Source organism: Sminthopsis crassicaudata, chromosome 1 (assembly GCF_048593235.1).
Source record: "Sminthopsis crassicaudata isolate SCR6 chromosome 1, ASM4859323v1, whole genome shotgun sequence".
Lineage (NCBI taxonomy): Eukaryota > Metazoa > Chordata > Mammalia > Dasyuromorphia > Dasyuridae > Sminthopsis > Sminthopsis crassicaudata.
In genome coordinates, this window is record NC_133617.1 from 353,778,170 (window position 1) to 353,797,432 (window position 19,263).

The 19,263-nt window shown below is 35.9% G+C and overlaps 1 protein-coding gene across 3 annotated transcripts in view; it reads right to left on the reverse strand.

Annotated features, from left to right (window-relative positions):
• TPGS2 (tubulin polyglutamylase complex subunit 2) overlaps positions 1-19,263 on the reverse strand; it is a 44,283-nt gene that overhangs the window by 20,803 nt on the left and 4,217 nt on the right. For all 3 annotated transcript variants that reach the window (XM_074279235.1, XM_074279237.1, XM_074279236.1), the window contains exon 2: positions 14,771-14,850. In XM_074279235.1, the coding sequence (XP_074135336.1) occupies positions 14,771-14,850 (80 nt within the window). The remainder of the gene's footprint in view (positions 1-14,770; positions 14,851-19,263) is intronic.

A 19,263-nucleotide genomic window follows, 5' to 3' on the forward strand; every position in this document is an offset into this window, starting at 1 on the left:
ATAAGAGCCGAGAAAGAGATTCAAGGAATTAGAGTAGGAAATGAGGAAATTAAACTATCACTTTTTGCAGATGACATGATGGTATACTTAAGAGAACCCCAAAGACTCTGCTAAAAAGCTACTAGAAATAATTCAAAATTTCAGCAAAGTGGCAGGATACAAAATAAATCCACATAAATCCTCGGCATTTTTATATATCACCAACAAAATGCAACAGCAAGAGATACAAAGAGAAATTCCATTCCAAACAAATATTGAGAGTATAAAATATTTGGGAATCCATCTACCAAAGAAAAGTCAGGAATTATATGAGAAAAATTACAAAACACTTGCCACAAAAATAAAATCAGATTTAAATAATTGGAAAGACATTCAGTGCTCTTGGATAGGCCGAGCGAATATAATAAAGATGACAATACTCCCCAAACTAATCTATTTATTTAGTGCTATACCAATCAGACTCCCAAGAAACTATTTCAATGACCTAGAAAAAATAACAACAAAATTCATATGGAAGAATAAAAGGTCGAGAATTGCAAGGGAACTAATGAAAAAAAACTCAGAGGAAGGTGGTCTAAGTGTACCTGATCTAAAGCTATATTATATAGCAGCAGTCACCAAAACCATTTGGTATTGGCTAAGAAATAGACCGGTAGATCAGTGGAACAGATTAGATACAAAGGACAAAAAAGGGTACATATATAACAACCTAATCTTTGACAAACCCAAAGATACCAACATTAGGGATAAAAATTCATTATTCGGAAAAAACTGTTGGGAAAACTGGAAATTAGTATGGCAGAAATTAGATATGGATCCACACTTAACACCATATACCAAGATAAGATCAAAATGGGTCCATGATTTAGGCATAAAGAGGGAGATAATAAATAGATTAGAGGAACAGAGGATAATCTACCTCTCAGACTTGTGGAGGAGGAAGGAATTTATGACCAGAGGAGAACTAGAGATCATTATTGATCACAAAATAGAAGATTTTGATTACATCAAACTAAAAAGTTTCTGTACAAATAATACTAATGCAAACAAGATTAGAAGGGAAGTAACAAATTGGGAAAATATTTTTAAAAACAAAGGTTCTGACAAAGGTCTCATTTCCAAAATATATAGAGAACTGACCCTAATTTATAAGAAACCGAACCATTCTCCAATTGATAAATGGTCAAAGGATATGAACAGACAATTCTCAGAGGAAGAAATTGAAACTATATCCACTCACATGAAAGAGTGTTCCAAATCACTATTGATCAGAGAAATGCAAATTAAGACAACTCTGAGATACCACTACACACCTGTCAGATTGGCAAAGATGACAGGAACAAATAATGATGAATGTTGGAGGGGATGTGGGGAAACTGGGACACTAATACATTGCTGGTGGAGTTGTGAAAGAATCCAGCCATTCTGGAGAGCAATCTGGAATTATGCCCAAAAAGTTATCAAACTGTGCATACCCTTTAACCCAGCAGTACTACTACTGGGCTTATATCCCAAAGAAATACTAAAGAGCGGAAAGAGACATATATGTGCCAAAATGTTTGTGGCAGCTCTTTTTGTAGTAGCTAGAAACTGGAAGATGAATGGATGTCCATCAGTTGGAGAATGGTTGGGTAAATTATGGTATATGAAGGTTATGGAATATTATTGCTCTGTAAGAAATGACCAGCAGGAGGAATACAGAGAGGCCTGGAGAGACTTAAATCAACTGATGCTGAGTGAAATGAGCAGAACCAGAAGATCGCTGTACACTTCAGCAACAATGCTGTATGAATGAGGATGTATTCTGATGGAAGTGGAAATCTTCAACATAAAGAAAAACCAACTCACTTCCAGTTGATCAATGATGGACAGAGGTAGTTACACCCAGAGAAGAAACACTGGGAAGTGAATGTAAATTGTTAGCACTAATATCTGTCTGCCCAGGTTGCATGTATCTTCGGAATCTAATGTTTATTGTGCAACAAGAAAATGATATTCACACACATGTATTGTATCTAGACTATATTGTAACACATGTAAAATGTATGGGATTGCCTGTCATCGGGGGGAGGGAATAGAGGGAGGGGGGGATAATTTGGAAAAATGAATACAAGGGATAATATTATAAAAATATATATATATAATAAAAAATTATTAAGTAAAAAAAAAAAAAAAGAAGTTGTGTGACCTTGGGAGTGACATTTCTGAACTTCAGTTCTAAATTCACCTTTGCCCGGGATTCTCTAGCCCAGAGATGTTTAAGGTGGCTTATAGCAAGTACACATGCCATGTAGATTAAAATATTCTGAATCAATTTGCTTCATGTGTTTAGATAGAGGGGAGATGGAATCCTGGTTCAGTTATACCATTCAGTGTCTGTGTCTCAGTTCTACCATCAAAAACTGAGCTTCAAACTCTCATGCTAGGGGGTTGGGAAATCTAGTTAATCAAGAACCATTATAAAATGTCACCAAAATGCTTAATAGAAATAAAGCTCTCCTGTTCAAGGACACTGGGAGAATGAATAAGTGGATACTTTCACAGACTTGAGAAGATAAAGAGCTTGGAGTAGATATTAGACATTAGTAACTATTGCTATTACAACTGGAAAGGCAGTAGGCAGGGAGCCCATGAATCATGTAATTGTACAAAATACAGCAGATTGAAACTATTTTCTGGAGAATAAAATGAAGGAAAATATATTAAAGTCAAAAGAGAAACTGGTCACCTTCTCCTCTAACTTCTGAGCATCCCATCAATCACCTAACCATTGCATGTTTCAAATTTTAACCTCTTCAGCTCCAATAGTCCTGATTCTGTACCATCTTGTTTTTTTTTTTGTTTTTGTTTTTTTTTTTCCTTCTCTCTACATCAATTTGAGTAGCCCTAGGGGCCTTCATTTGCCATAGGGAAGTTCTCTGGATAATATATGTGGACTCTTTTTGTGCTAGGTTGTTTGCCAGGGTGTGGCCTCACTTAATCAAAAGAATTGATTCCCTCTCTCATCACTCCAACCAACCTCTTTCTTGGCACAAGGTTACTTATTAAAACTGCATTCTACTACTAGAATGACAATAAGAGGCTGAGGACAGCTATCCGGTATAGTGGAAACTAATGACTAAATAGCATGATGTGAGAACTTACAAAGCAACCTTATTAGTTCAAACCTACAACCGAAGAAGCTAAATTCTGGAGGAGAATACTGAGACCCCATCTAGTTATCCTGACCAAGAATCCCTTTAATAACTTCTACAATAAGTAATATCTTCTGCCTTGAAGGCCTACGCTGAGAAGCAACCACTGCAACAAGTTACACATTCTACTCTTGGATACCTCTCAGTGTTGTATCAGGGTGAAGTGTGATGATGCTACAATTTTTACTTCCCTTCACAACAATCATTTAAATACTTGAAGACAGCTATTATTTTCCCTCTAAGATTTTTCTTCTTCAGCCTAAATAGCCTCCTTTTTTCAACTAACCCTTGTACTATGTATTCTCTCATCCTCTGACCATCCTTAGACATACCCTAATTTATCTTTTTTTTTTTTTTCCTAAAATGGGCAGAAAACAGAACAAGTACTAGAAATGTGACATGCCCAGGATGGAGCACGGCAGAATGATCACTTCTTTTCTGGACAGCATGCCCGTCTTCAGCCTAGGATGGCATTAAGGTTTTTTGGATGGCCATTTCACACTATTGATTCAAATTGAGCTTGGAGTCCACTAAAATTTAGATCTTTTTCATGTGAATTACTGCTAAATTATGCTTCCTCTGTCCTATATTTGTGAATTTGAATTCTATAACTCAAGTACAGAGCTTTTCATTGATTGATATTAAATTCCTCACATGATTCATCCCATTATCCTAAACTATTGAGATCTTTATGGACAATGGCTCCAAGGGCTGGAGTCAGGAAGACATAGGTTCCAATGCTATTTCAGACATTTAATAGCTATGTAAACCTTAACGAATCATTAACTTCTCCATGCCTCAGTTATATCATTTATAAAATGAGAAGCTTGGCTTCAATGGCTGCTAAGGGCCCTTCCAGCTCTAAATTTATGTTCCCTCCAAGCTTTCTGTTATCTGCAAAGTTGGTAAATCCGTCATTTATGCCTCCATTGATAAAAATGTTGAGTCAAAGACAAAATCCAAGAAACTTCACTAGAGACTTTCTTCCAAGTTAATGTTGGCCAGTTGGTCATTCAATCCAGTTCCAAATCCACCTGACTAGATTAGTCATAGTCCATATTCTACCAGCTTATCAACAAACATAGTATGAGAAATTTCATCTTGACACTTCTAAAACTAAATTTTTCTTAATTACCTTAATAAAAACTAGCACTTACATAGCACTTTAGTTTGCAAAGTGCTTTACATGTGTTAACTTATGTTAACATATATATATACATACACACATACATACACACACACACACACACACACACACACACACACACACACACATACATCCTTAATTTTTCTAAAAAGTTTTAGAACCTTATTACCAACTACCTGCAGGATTCCTCCACCTAGATTGCCTATGGGCATCTCAAATTCAGTATGTCCAAAATGAAACTCTTCCTACCTCCTCCATTCTTCTTCTTCCTTTATCCCCTGAATCTCTGTTTCTCTTAAATTTCTTTATTATTTCCTTGCCATCCTTCCAGTCATGTGGCTATCCTTGACTCTTTCTATACCCTCACCCCCAATTCCACTTACTTTCCAAGTTTTTTCAATATTTTCAATTCTCCATAAACATCTGTTACATTTCCATGTCCATCAGCAATTGTGATTGGCTTCCATTACACAGAATATGAAAGATTATTCCGCTTCTCTCTTCCCATCTTTTCCCTATCAAATTTTAAGCTTCTTGAGGGCAGGGACAGTCTTTCTCATTCTTATTTAAATCCCAAGTGCTTAGTGCAGTGCATGGCACAAAATAAATACAATAATTTTTTTTTTAATTAATTGATATAGCACTGGCTCTAGAGTCAGAGCAATCTGAATTCAAATCCAAACTCAGTTACTTGATACTTATTAGCAAGTCACTTAACTGCAATGCTTTTCAAAAAAAAAATTAAATTGAAAAATGTTCTTTTCAAAATAGCTACCACATTGGCCCTTATCACTTCTTTCCTCCAAACTAGCTTTTAGTTTCTTTCTTCTGCAATCCCCAAACAAATGCAAAATAATCTTCCTAAAGAATGCCCTTGTCATTCCATTTTCATTGGCTCTCTATTGTCTCTAGGACAAAATACAAAATTGTTGTATGTCCATTATGGACACGGTCTGGTTTTCATTTTGAACTTGCTAACACAATGTTCTGCATACAGTAGATACTTAATACATGCTTGTTTCATTATACTGGCTAATTAAATCCTTTACTTAAGTCTAAGTATACACTGTCTACAGCATTCTCTTGCTCTAGCAACTTAGATAACAGATGAAAAAAAGGAAATGAGGTTAATCTGGCATAAGCTATTCTTGAAGCTATGTTGTCCTTGAATGATCAATCTTCCTTTCCAACTCTGAGCCGTACTCTTATTGTGTTTTGGAATCTTCCAGGAACAAAAGTCAAGTTTGCTGTTTACACACTTTGAAGATTTCTGCCTCTTCACTTTTTGGAAAACTTGGACATTTGTCCTTCTTTAATCCTGCAGTGTCTCTCCTCTTCTCCAAGATATTCAAAAATCACTGACTTTGAGCCAAAGGTTACTCTCCAGTTCCTTCAGTACTCGAGGTTATAGCTTATCTAAACATGCTATTATGAACCAGAGTAGTTAAATGCTGCCTGATTTCCTATTGAACCCAAATCCAAACCATGTTGGACTGATGGAATTGAGAAGGTAAGGAAATTCCCTTCTCCTAAGTCAGCTCATGTCCTTTGGCTGGAAGTTATCCTTCTGATCTTCAAAAATGCAAGACACATTGGGTATGAGAAACAGTTTTGTGGCACAATGGATAAAGCCTGGAGTCAAGAAGACACAAATTCAAATTCTGTCTCAGATATTTATTAGCTGTATGACCCTGGTTAATTCACTTACCTATTTGCCTCAGTTTTCCTCATCTGCAAATGGGTTGTTATGAAGACCAAAGCAAATAATAATTTCAAAGGTCTTAGCACAGTACCTGGTACATAGTAAGTGCTATGTTTTTAGTTAATGTGGTTATTATCCATGCATACAATTACTAGTGATATCTGAGATTCATATTTTCCTGTGCTCACATGCTGAGACTTTTAAAATAAAACTCCAAATCCATCAATGCATCTTATTATTTTTGATGCAGAATCTACTTCTAAGAAACTTCGCCTAATTCAAAAACTGAGAGAGTAATTCACTAAGTGTCTGATTTTGTTGTTTGTTCTGAAAGTGGACCATGACATCAAGAAGGTGATGCCAGGACATGCAAGTAAATTGGGTTTAGAGGGAGGCTATGCAAAACCACCAGCTTCACTTGCTCTGGAGCCATCAGAGTCTAGTGGCAAACTATTGATCAGGACAACTACAGATGATCCAGGATGCAATAGGAGATCTGAACCTTTTTAATTAAGGTCTTTATAAGGTCTCAGTTTAACTGAGGCAAAGCCTATTCAATGTTTAAGGCTAGATAAGAAATGAGGCAAGAATGATCTTTCTTTTGCCTAGTCAAAAAAATCAAAATGGGAAGAAGGAAGGAAGGAATGGAGGGAGGGAAGAGAGAAAGAAAGAGGGAGGGAGATAAGGAGGAAAGAAAGGAAAGATGGAAGAAAGAAAGAAGAGGAGGAAGGGAAGAAAGAAGGGAGGGAAAGAAGGAGGGAAGGATGGAGGGAGGAAAGGATGGAGGGAGAGTGTTAAGGAGAAAAGAAGGGAAGTTCCTGTCTATGAAAGTCTATATAAGCCATAGAAAACCATAGAAATTCTATCTATACCTGAAAAGAATTCCTTGCCCTCATCCTGGGGAGAGATGGGGTAGGAATCTGAAATCTACAAGAAATGAAAAAAGTGATTAGGATGCATCTTTATAAGGATTAAGCCCAGCAAGCAGGAGAGAGGAATTGGGAAAGACAGTTGAGGCTACCTCTCTCACTGTGGCTGCTTCCATGAAAGTGAACTTGCTGAAAAGAGAGAATGATGAAAGAAGATACAGACAGAACTTCACAAGTAAGACTGCCTACTTTCTGTTCCTTTTCCCTTTCAACCAGTCTATTTTCTTTACTGGTCAAAAGAAGCAAGGCTCTCTAAACTCTTTTCTTGTGTGGGTGTGTCCCTGAGGAGAAGAAAGGAAACCTTGGATGGGGAGGCTTGTGGTTGCTCTGGAATACTCAAGAAAGAAAGTAATTTCTAGGTCCATATTACTTACATATCCAGCTGGGGCTGGAGGTGAACCAAAGAGATATTACTGACAATTTACCTTGAATTCTGTCCTTATGGATTCCCCAAGGTTAATAAGAATGAGTTAAACAGTAGGTTACTGAGGAATGGAAGGCAGGAAGTCACTTTCCTTAGGAGCAGTGGCCTTTAGTGCCTCAGCTAGCCATTTCTTCTGTCCAGGCAGTTTAAAAAAAAAACCAACTCTTTGAAGGGTACAAACTAGACAGAAAGTAAAGACTATGGGGTCACTAAAAACTCTGAGAAAGGGAAGCTCTGCACACATAAGTGAGAATCAGAGAGAAGGAATAGGTAAGGCTAGATAAGAAATAAGGCAAGAATGATCTCTCTTTTGCCTAGTCAAAAAATCAAAATGGGAAGGAGGAAGGAAGGAAGGAAGGAAAGAAGGGAGGGAGGGACAGACTAACTGCTAGACCAAACCTTAATATTTAACCACTGACAATGATTGTTTGGAGAAACTTCCATGACTCTTTTTTTCCAAAAGTAGGGGGAACAAGGAGGTTGCAGAGTTAAAGAGGAACTGATGGTAGATCCCCAGGCAGAATACTTTAAAAATATTAATATTTAGTTTTATTCTAAACTCTAAAGATCAACTCCTATAGCTTAAAAATTATCAAAATGATATTATCAAAAACATTTATGGATGCTGATGAATTAACCTGAATCTATCTACATTAATATGACAATAAAGATTATTTACAAACCTTATTGTGTGTCCTGGTGAAGCCTATAAACCTTTTTCAGAATCTTTCTTAATTCTATCAGAATCTTACTAAATATATATATTTATTTTGAAATACATTACCAAATTTAAAACAAAACAAAACAAAACCAAGTTCATGAACTCCAGGTTAAGAACCCTTGTATTATGAGGGTTCATCAAGGTTTAGATTTTGTTTACTTCTCTTAAGGAAGGGGTGGGGAACTTTTTTTTTTCCTGCCAAGGCCCATTTGGATATTTATAACATCATTCCTGGGCCTTACTAAATTATCAAGTTATGGAACTCAAGCAGTGGGAGGTTGTTGTATCTAGCTTGTGATTGCCTTAGCAAAAGACCTGCAGGTTGGATATTCCCTGTCCCTGACTTAAGGAATAGTTTCTGAAGTGGCAGTACTTTTTTCTCCCAAATTAAGGGAAGGCAAGTATATTCAAATTTACTCTATAGAGTATTGGGAATGAATTATAATTGTGTTAATGACATATCGAGAAAGCTACATAATTTGTAAAATGATACTGTTACATGGTTATTGTATTCCACACACTTATGTGCTTATTATTGCTACTCTGTTATTGGAGAAACCATGTTCCACTGTGCAACAAGATCCTCATTAGGGATTAATGATTTGGTGGATACTCACTGAATGTGATAAATATAACAGGGATTTTAAATTATGCCATAGATACTTGGGGAGTATAGAAAGGACTAAGAAAAGCATATGGGAAAGAGGCAGTTGTTATGCTATATGAATTGTATAATAATAATGATGATAACATTTTAAGGTTTATAAAACAGTTTACACATTTTAACCCATTTGAGATTGTAACAACCCAGTGAAGTAGGAGCTATTATTATCTCCATTACAGATGAGGAAACTTGAGGTATAGGCAGGATTTGGATTTAGGTTTTCCTGACTCCAAATATTGCACTTTATTCATATATCACTTAGTTGTGCCAATACTTTACCCACAATGTAATATGGAAGAAGATTGGAAAGATTTGAATGTGTGAATTATCAGATTTTGAATAAAAAAACTAAGATTTAACCATGGTCACTCTCCTACTCAAAAATATGTGTGGCTTCCTATAGCCTGTTGGTTAAAATACAAAATCTGCAACCTAGCATTTAAAGTTCTCTGTAATCTAGCTCCCATTGATCTTTCCAGTCTTATTTCACATTAGTAAGAAGCACTTTTGATATAAGAATACTTCATATAATTGTAAGTATCCACAGCATAATGGATAGAAAGCCAACATCAGTTAAGAAGATCTAAGGTCAAGTTTCACCTCTGACATATACTGACATTATGACCCTGGGCAAATTACAACCTTTCAGTACTCCCCAGGCAACTCTCTATGCCTGTAAATGTCAGAGCAGATGTGGATGTGTTTTAGTATAGGAAGTTTTTTAAACAATTGAAATTATAAGTCTGGTTCAAAACATTCTACAATCTAGTCAAATTCTTATCCTAGCTATTTTATGACATACTGTCCCCTTTTTCTATGCTTTTGCAAGGGTGGTACCCTAAGACTAGAAGGTATTCTCTCATCATTATTGCCTTTCAGAATCCCTAACTTCTTTCAAATCACATTAGTTACTGCTTCTTACATAGATCTTTTATGATGTCTAGAGTTGCCAGTATTTTCATATCATCACCTTTTGGTAACTTTCCAAGCTTCCTATATTGTTTCCCTCCATGTATACCACCATACAGACATACTAGCCTACTTTTGATTTCTTAGACATTACCCTTTATTTCCCATTGCTATGCTTTTGCTCTAGCTGTTCCCCATGCCTGGAATGTTCTCCCCAATCTCCAACTTTTTAGAATCTCTGATTTGCTTTGCACATTCAAATGCCACTTTCTTTAGGTGATCTTTCCTGGTCCTCCCAGATACTGGTGCCATTCCCTTTTAAGGTAACCTTCCTTTTTTTCTAATTATTCCCTATTAACTTTAACATTCTGGTTTATATATATTATTTCCCCATGATAATATAAGTTCTTTGAAGATAGGGATTCTTTTTGTTTTTTCTTTATACCCATGGTGTTTAGCAAAGTAAGTGCTTAAGAAATTCTTGTTTTGTTATGCTACTTGTTTTTTTTTTAAATGACCTATCTCTATGTCCATGTTGTATCTACAGTAGAATTTAAATTCCCTGAGGTATAGCAGGATTCTTTAAATTATATTTGTATCTCCATTTGGCACTTAATGGTTGTTGAATTGAACACATGCCAAAGATCCTAGATGCCAAAGACCATCTGGTAGAAATCTTGTATTTGTTCAATTTGAACCTATGCAGACAATACTGTCAGATCCCTATAGCTGAAGAAGATAAGGAAAAGATGGCTTTTATCTGTCCAATGAAATTTTAGTAATGAGTATATACCCCAAGGGATTTCTGGGAGTCCTGCCATTTTGTAGTCATTCATGGAAAAATCATTAGTGACATAAATTACTTGGAGGTTGATGTATCTAGATGACTATATCATATTTGGGAAGACACTATAAAAGCATTAAAAATGACTATTAAAGGTATTAAATTGGCAAGGGATTCAAGTCTAAAACTATTAATTAAAAAGTAACCATTAGATAGAGCCTCTATGAAGATCTAACGAGGAGTCATCAAGAGCCCACATTTAAGAAATTATCAAGAACTGACAAATTTTCTGGGATTATACTGCTACTCTCAGCTATGCCATCACTGAAAAGTTTCACAATAACCTCACTCATATGTAGATGACTAAGTAAAATCAAAACCAAAAGGGCAAAAACTAACAAAGGGGCCTGAGCCCTCTGGAAACAGGGAAAGATCTTTACCATAGAAAAGGTGAGCAGGTCTTAAAGAACTTGATTAACTAACGACTTTATCCAGGGTTATGTGTATTTGTTTTGTTTGTTTTTTTATATATCCATGCCCTTTATGTTGTAGATGAAGCCAACCCAGAGAGCTTTGGAAGAAGTTTTATAACAAGAATGATGGCTTCCAGAAGTCAATTACATTTGCAAGTAGAGCACTTCTTATAAGATATTGATATCCTACCTGTCAATTTTAATTCTTGGCTTTGAAGTGAACTGTCCCTGATAAATTCTAAGAATATGTATAGGCAATTCAATTCCAAGATCATACAAAAAACAATCCATTGATTTATATTCTGATGAGTGCCACAACAGACAAACAGTACAGACCAACTATAAATTTGATATGCCATTATTGTCTAGAGAAGACTAATATGGAAATATATGTCCTATCCCATTGCCCTGATACATTAGAAAATCTCACTGATTGCCATGGAAAAAGTGAAGATAATCTATGATAAAGACAGCCAGGTCCTAGAATCCTAGAATTACAGCTTTGTTTTCTTATGTTATTATAAGAAAACAAAGCTGTAATTCTAAGATTTCCCCAGATGAAGGTGCTATCAGGGGAGTAAGCATATGATTAAACAGTCTCCTTTGCCTCCATGCCCTTGGATGATTGGTGGCAAATGTATCTACAATTCAGATGACTAAGAAAACTGATAAAGATTAAGAAAAAAGAAGTATGACCTTTGGGGATTAAACTTAGTTAGAAGACATGTTGCTATTGAGAGAATGACAGAAATTATATGTAGTGGAATATACACTGTACCAGATCATAAGTGATCAAACATAAGGTATAGTGGAATTGTTTCTTACCCAGAGGTTAGGTTCTCAAATCAGGCCATAAAATAAAAATAGCATATAGTTAAAATTACTGTCTCTGTTGTAATTTTTGAATTGCCTTTAAAATGTAGTATATAATTCATCCATAATTTTGAAATAAAAATAGCTTTAAAGTCTGGGTTAATTGAAGTGGGGAATGAAGGGGGCTGAAAATGAACCCTGGCTAAACAAGGTACTATCTTTCTTTTCCTCAATGTCTCTCCCCTTCTCCACTATATACTTCCCTGTCTCCCTACCCAGAAAGGGGTAGGGTCTGGTGACCATGGGTACTTTGGGTCACGGATAATAAAAGGGCAGGGAACTTACAAATAGATTCAAATCTTCCATTTCACACTCACTATTCCAGGGCATATACCCACTTAGCATAATGTTTCATGGAATGCTCAACTTATCTCGAGTTAGAAAGGAAAGAAACAAACATTTAGTATATGTCTATTATGTTTCAGGCAATGCACTAAGTGCTGTACATGTGCTTACTTATTTGATATTCAGGACAACCAAGTGAGGTTCTATTATTGTCCTAGTTTTATATTTGAGGAAAGAGAGGCAGATAGAAATTAAAAGATTTGCCCAGGTAACACAGCTAATAAGAGTCTAAGACCAGATTTGAACTCAACCCTTCCTGGCTCCAGAGCTCTGCTAGCCACTAGCTGCCAGGAAGAACTCGGTTCCAGCCCAGCCTCTTACACCTTGTGACTTTAGGTAAGTCATTTAATGTTATAATACCTCAGCCAATTCTTTAAGTCTACAAGTTGGAGATAAGGTGCTGATATACTAACAGAGGGATTTCCTCATGAGGCATCTCTGAAAGCATAGGTCCAGTAAAAAAAAAAAAAAAAAAAAATCTTTTTAACAAGGCAATTCTTAACCTACATATATATAGACATGAAGCCACTCCATGAGATAGACACTTGGGTGTAGCTAAAATTCTGGAGCTGTCACAGAAGAGATTCTATTGGCCCCAAATGATAGCAAATATATGCAAAAATCATAAGACTTAAGCCTGGTATAGTCAAAGGAAAATGCTAATGGCATTTTCTGGGACAGCAAAGCATTAGCATTTTAAAAGTTGTATACATAGGCTTTATTTCTGGAATGAAATAGGATAATCATTAGTCATTAGTCATCCTAATGGTGACAGTATACCTTCCTTGATCTGTAGGGTGGTAACCTGATTATCTATCAAATAATCTTGTGTCTGGAATAGCCAAGGGGTTATGGAAGAAATATTTATGTATATCTTTCATGCCAGGATCTCTACAAAGGTGATGCATCACAAACATTTGTTACTTTGGGGGAATGGTTTGGTCTCTGTGACCACCAGCAGGCCAGGAGGAGAAGTAGGGCATAAAATCACGGGCAGGACCCAGTTTTAAGTGAACACAGTTGACATGAGTACTTCCTCAAATGGAGGTTCTGGGGAGGGACTTGCCATTTGCAGGAGATTATAGGAATGGAGGTCTTGCCAGCATGAGATCCCTGCGACAAAGGCAGAGAAGACTTAAGTCTGAGAAGTCAGGGTTAAAAGTCTGAGGGGTCATGAGTTGTGCTAGGTTTGAGGTAAGCATAACTGCCATGGATACTTCCTCAAATGGAAAGTCCAGGGAAGAATTTAGCAATTGGAGTGGCCTTTGTATCTGATCTAGGCAGATGGTCTAGTGGATAGAATACTCGTATTGCAGTCACATCTGGCATCAGACACTGTCTAGTTGGGTGACTTTGGGCAAATCATTTAACCTCTCCTTGCCTTAACCACTGAGAAGGAAACAGCAAACCACTCCAGTTCTTTGCCAAGAAAACCCCTTGGTCAACACTGGCACGCTATAGGGTCATAAAGAGCTGGACACAACTAAACAACAAATGAATCTGGTCTACTGAATGCAACTTTACTATGCCATACACTACATTTTCCCCCATCTATTTAGAATACTATATATATACTTTGATTTGCATGTGTACAGAATTATTGAGTAAAATAATGCTATATGAGAACTAATAGCTTCTTATATTTCTACAGATGTACCTGTTCATCCAATGTGAGCTGCAGGGACTATAAATGGTTTTTGTTTTTATTTTTTTGATCATGTAGAAGATGTTAAAAAGAATATGTTGGAGACAGAGCATTGTTCATGGACAAAGTTTCCTAGGATTCCTTTTTCCAAGAGGCACTGTGACTTGGTACAGAGCAAAAGTGTTACTTTTGGTAGGGAGTCTTCTGAGAAGCAGTACATTTAAAAAAAAAAAAAAAAAAAAAAAAAGAACAGGGTTAAGAGAACTACAGACAAGAAGGAGATCAGAGGAGAGATAAGGAAAATGACTTGTGGGTTTATCTGGAATGGCACGTTCAACCTAGTAAAATCCTGGTGGTTAATCACTGTATCCAAGAGGTGTCAGCAAAGACCTTCATGATACCTACTGATATTAAGTTTTCTTCATCCTATGCACTTTCCCAGAGACAATGTACATATTAGTATATAGATGGAAATTATTTTGCTGCTTTATTGTTCCCTTATTAATTTTGCTATTCTGCCTAATTGAAATATTTTGACTATTTGGTTTGTAGTTGCTGCCAGGTTTTTAACAGGGTATTCATTAAAATGGGGTTTATGTCATATTTGCATAATTATGATTATCCAAATATTGCACTGAAACCTAAGATAGCAAAGAGATTCCAGAGCTGATGTTATTACCTATGGTACAGAAAAGATTCTTTCATCTCTGCCTCACTCAAAAGAAAAACTGATCAGAAAATCAAAGCTTACACTGCAAACAGGGAGTGAAGCCACTTTGGAAAACAGTTGTTCCCAGTATAAAAATTCATAGCAGTGGCAGGGTAGAGCTCAAGTGCCTTGAGGGTAAATGAGGTATGAACTATATATCTTAATGACACTTTGAGATTAAAAGGATTTTTCTCAACGAACTCAATCTTTCCCAGAAATAAGAAGTAATTTGTTTTAAAGAAGATACTTACTTGTTCCCATGCAGTAATCATTCCAATATCAGCAGGTTCCCGTTCCATAACTGACACCCCAGTCACTCCTGGGGAAGCTTCTAAAAGAGAAAAAGAATATTCCATCATATCTCCATATTGTGAAGTCCTCTTTGGGGTTCCTAGGACTATTGCTCACAAATATTCTAATATTGGAGGCCATATGCTGATGTTTGTTACAGGAATTTTAATCACAAATAAATCCTTCTGAAAGCTTTTTAAGAACAAAGCTTTAGCTTTGATAAAAGAAATAGATTCTCAAAGCATCCATTCGCTTTATTTAGGATAACAGTTGTTATATAGACAGACTAACTAAAGAACTAAAGAGGTCATCTATTCTAGCCATTTGCCTACTCTTTCAGTCATATTTAGTTACTGGCTCTATGAAAAAAGTTAAATCCTAAAGTAGGAGTTAAGCAGAAATCTGAATAGAACCAAATCTCATTTTTATCCTTCTCTAATCCATTTCCATTGTCATTCAAGTTCAAAACATTATTACCTACTAATCACTTTCATTTATCTCTTTTGCCAATGTCAAGTTTTGTCATTTTTCTGTTAGAATACACGGGAGCCATCTTACAGTAGCTGCTGAAGATCCAACCCAGACCCGCAGAATGGATCTCATGTGAGAGAAAGATGCAAGGAGACTGAGGCAGTTGCTGTTCTCTGACCTGAGAGACTGTTGAATTATCTGACCTGCCTCCTCTGCCCTCTGCTTCCAATTTATCTCATTCCCAGTCCACAATACCAAAGGCTGCCCTGAAACTCCTTGAGATGTTATGATTCACAGCTGTGGAGGCTCTCAGAGAATTGAGTCCCTTAACATATTTCTCCCTTCTCCTAGCTGCTATTATAAATTCAGCTCTGTTATCATCTTAAATATGAACTAATGAATCAGGCTCCTAAATGATCTCCACTGGAATCTCTTAAAAAGCAGTAAGAACATAGTTCTTGCAATCTATAGGACAGAAAATGTATATACTAGGAGAGTCTAACTATCACTGCTACTTCAACCACCATTTTCTCTTAGATCCCAGGGGAAACAACTCAGGACTCTATGCCTAAGAGCCCTGGGAATAACATTGTCCTATAGGTTCCAACTTCTTAAATTGTGGTTTGCAACCCCATGTAGGGTGTTGTAACTGAAATGTGGGGGGTTATGGAATTATGACTTATCAATAAATATTTGGTTTGTATACCTATTTTATATACCTATATACCCAGGATCATGTAAAGGTTTCTTAAGCAACAACAACAACAACAAAAAATTTAAGGCCACTGTCACTCTTCTCAAGACAAAGGCCCTTCCATACTCATTATCCAGAGGAGTAATCCCTGGGGAGAAGGAGCCTATTGCCAACTGTTGACAATTGCCACTGACAAACAGGGGTAAGCCTAAGAACTCTAGGAATAGAAGCATCCCCTACTACCTACTGAAGAAAATTCTTGATGCCAAAGTCACTGATACTACTAAAGCATTTAACATCAGAAATATAGTTTTATTTATGGAAATGATATTAAACACACTACAGTATCATTTGCTTTGTTGCAGAACCTAAAAGACAGTACAACTTTCTCATGATTTAAAGTCAAGATCTTGTATTATGTATGGTTTCTACACATTAGAATGTACTGTTTGTCTTACTTTCTTATTTATATACCCAATGCTATTTTAGTAATTTCATTAGAGCTAACAGCAATTAAGCCCTAAAATACCACCATGAAAATGTTTTTCCTCTGCCAAAGAAAATAATTTCTATTAATCAGGTAAATTTTAACCCATTCAACTTGGCATTTAAGGTCCTCAACTGATTCCAACTTGCCTATCCAGCCACTTAAGTCTTCCCTCCTGGCAGACATAAATGTACCCTTAATACTCAGGGCTTAATTTTTAGCTTTGTTCATTTCCCCTAGTCTGCAGCATTTTAGTCACCTTATAAGGCTCAATTTGTCTATTCTCTTACTGAAGTTTTCTTAGACTCATCTCCCAAAGCACTTGTGTCTATGCCATACATACTGCCACATCATATCTTATTTTCTGCTTATTTCAAGTAGGTCTCTCTAATGTAAACTCTGAAAGTTTCTGAAACTTACTCGATAGGATAAACTGAACTTTGCAGAACCTGCAGAAACTGGGTAGAGTTACAAAGTATTCTTTTATTCACTAATTGGCATAACTGAATACTTATCATTTTAACTCTACAATCAGTGATCTCTACTATTATTCTGGTTTGGAAAAAGGAAGTCAGAGCTCCCATACTGTTGTTCTTCCTATTTGACTTCTGACAAGGTATCTAATGGTTCTGGCCCTTAATTATTGTTGCTGTTGCTTTTCCATTTACAAAAAAGACTACTACTTACCTTACCTGTCTTCAAGGATAGCATGATGGTCAAATTAGCTAATACTAATAGCCTATATTTGTATAGTTCTTTCTGGATACAAAAGTCATGGATATAGTTCATTTTTACTTGACATTAGTAGCATTCTTGTGAAATAACAGAAGAAACTGAGATCCAGAGAGATTGTCACTTGTCCAAGGTTACAGAAAATGGTTAAGTTGGGACTCAAATCTAGTTTCAAGTATGTCATACTTGAATAAATATATAATGTTTGTTGATCATAAAAGTGTTTTGAAAAAGCAAAATCTGTTTCCTTCTGCCTGGTGATTTCACAAGTATTAGAAGACTGGAAATCAGAAAGCCTGGCTTTTACTACTGACTCTCCTATTAACTTAAATGATGTGCAAATCATTGAATCTCTCTTGGACTTAGCTTTAATTATAAGGGTGCCAAGATCAAGTCTACAAATCCTGGCATATCCACTGGGGATGTGGTGAAAAACATGGAACACTCTGAGTGACAATGAGAAGCAACTTTATGATAAAAAAGCAAAAAAAAACCCTGAAGAAATATGTGGAAATTGCATATTATAAATTGAAAGGGAAGTGCAATGGGACAAATGGGGTAAAGCTCTGTGGAAAAAAATAGAGGAGGAAGGTAAGATGATGAATGAAACCATGCCATATTCTGTCTCCCATGAATACCATATAGTAGAGGAAATATTAAATGAAACACCATTCTTTTGTGGTGGTGATGTACTCATCAAGCTTAGTTGTTTTTTGATCATCTTAACTTCTCAAAATGCTTCTGGATAGGCAATATAACTGGTTTATATGAAGTAGAAGTATCTTGGCACATGCCTGAAACTATATCAAAACTGTACATAATTCTAAACATTTTTAAAAATGAAAAGAAAAATCATGAAGACTATAGTTTATGAAGACCTAGAAAACTTGTATGAACACATTAGAAGGAAGTGAGCAGAACCAGGGAAATAATTTATACAAGAACAATATCATGAGGAACTCTATTCAGTGTAATCATAGTGATCTTATAAGGTCTCATAAAATATTCTACCTACCTCCTGAGAGATAGAGATTGAGGGGGATAAAATTTGGAAATAGTGCAGGAATTTATTTGTATGCATTATTTTTCTCTTTCTCAATGTGGTAGATGGAAGAAAATGATTTTCACTGATTTAAAAAAAAAAAATTGAAAAAACAGGGCAAGATGTAAAAGACCTTAAAAAGTTCTGCCATTTGAGAATTAATGGAAGGATCTATAGTTATTTATAGAGGAAAATACTTAGCAGGAAAATGATAGCTATTTTCAAGGATTGTTACATAGAAGAGGAATGAGAATTGTTCTGTTTGATCCTAAGCAGCAAAACTAGGAACAGTGAGTAGAAAATGCAGAGAAGCAAATTCAGAATTGATGTTATGATGCATTTTCTAATAATTAGAGCAATCCACAAATGGAATAGGATGTCTTTGGATTTATTGGATTTCTCTTCAGTGGCTCTAACAAAGGCTAAATGACACTTGTCAAGTATGTTAAAGAATTCTTGTTCAAGAGTGGGTTGGATTAGAAGGTCCTTTCCAAATTCAAGATTCTGAAAAGTAGATATACTGAGGATTAGATTAGGGAGAGACTAAAGGCAAAGATACTAAGTTATTGTAGTAACAATGTAGGTCTGAATTAAGGGAATGGCAGTAGAAATATAAAATTGTAGGCAAAATTCTGCTGATGTAGAACTTACAGAGGAAGGAGTAACAGTTAAGTGGGGTAGAGAGGAAGATGGAAGAATCAAAGATGACTCCAGGTAGACTCCAAAAATACAGGAGATAGACTGGATAAGTAGAATTTCACATAAATTGAATGAAGAGAAAAATTTATATAGCATAAGAATCTTTTGCAAAGATACTCTGCTCTGGAAAAATGCATGTAATTTCAGAGGCTTTCTTGGAAAAGTTAGTGATGGTGTGTGTGTATACATGTGTACAAATACGTTTGTGGAAAAGGTTAAGTGATGTCACTGGATTCTCTAATGCTTTACAGCAGAGTATTCTAGTGACTTAGTAGTCAACAAGTACTGTATTCTATTAACACTGATAGCCTACCAAGGTTCTTAAATT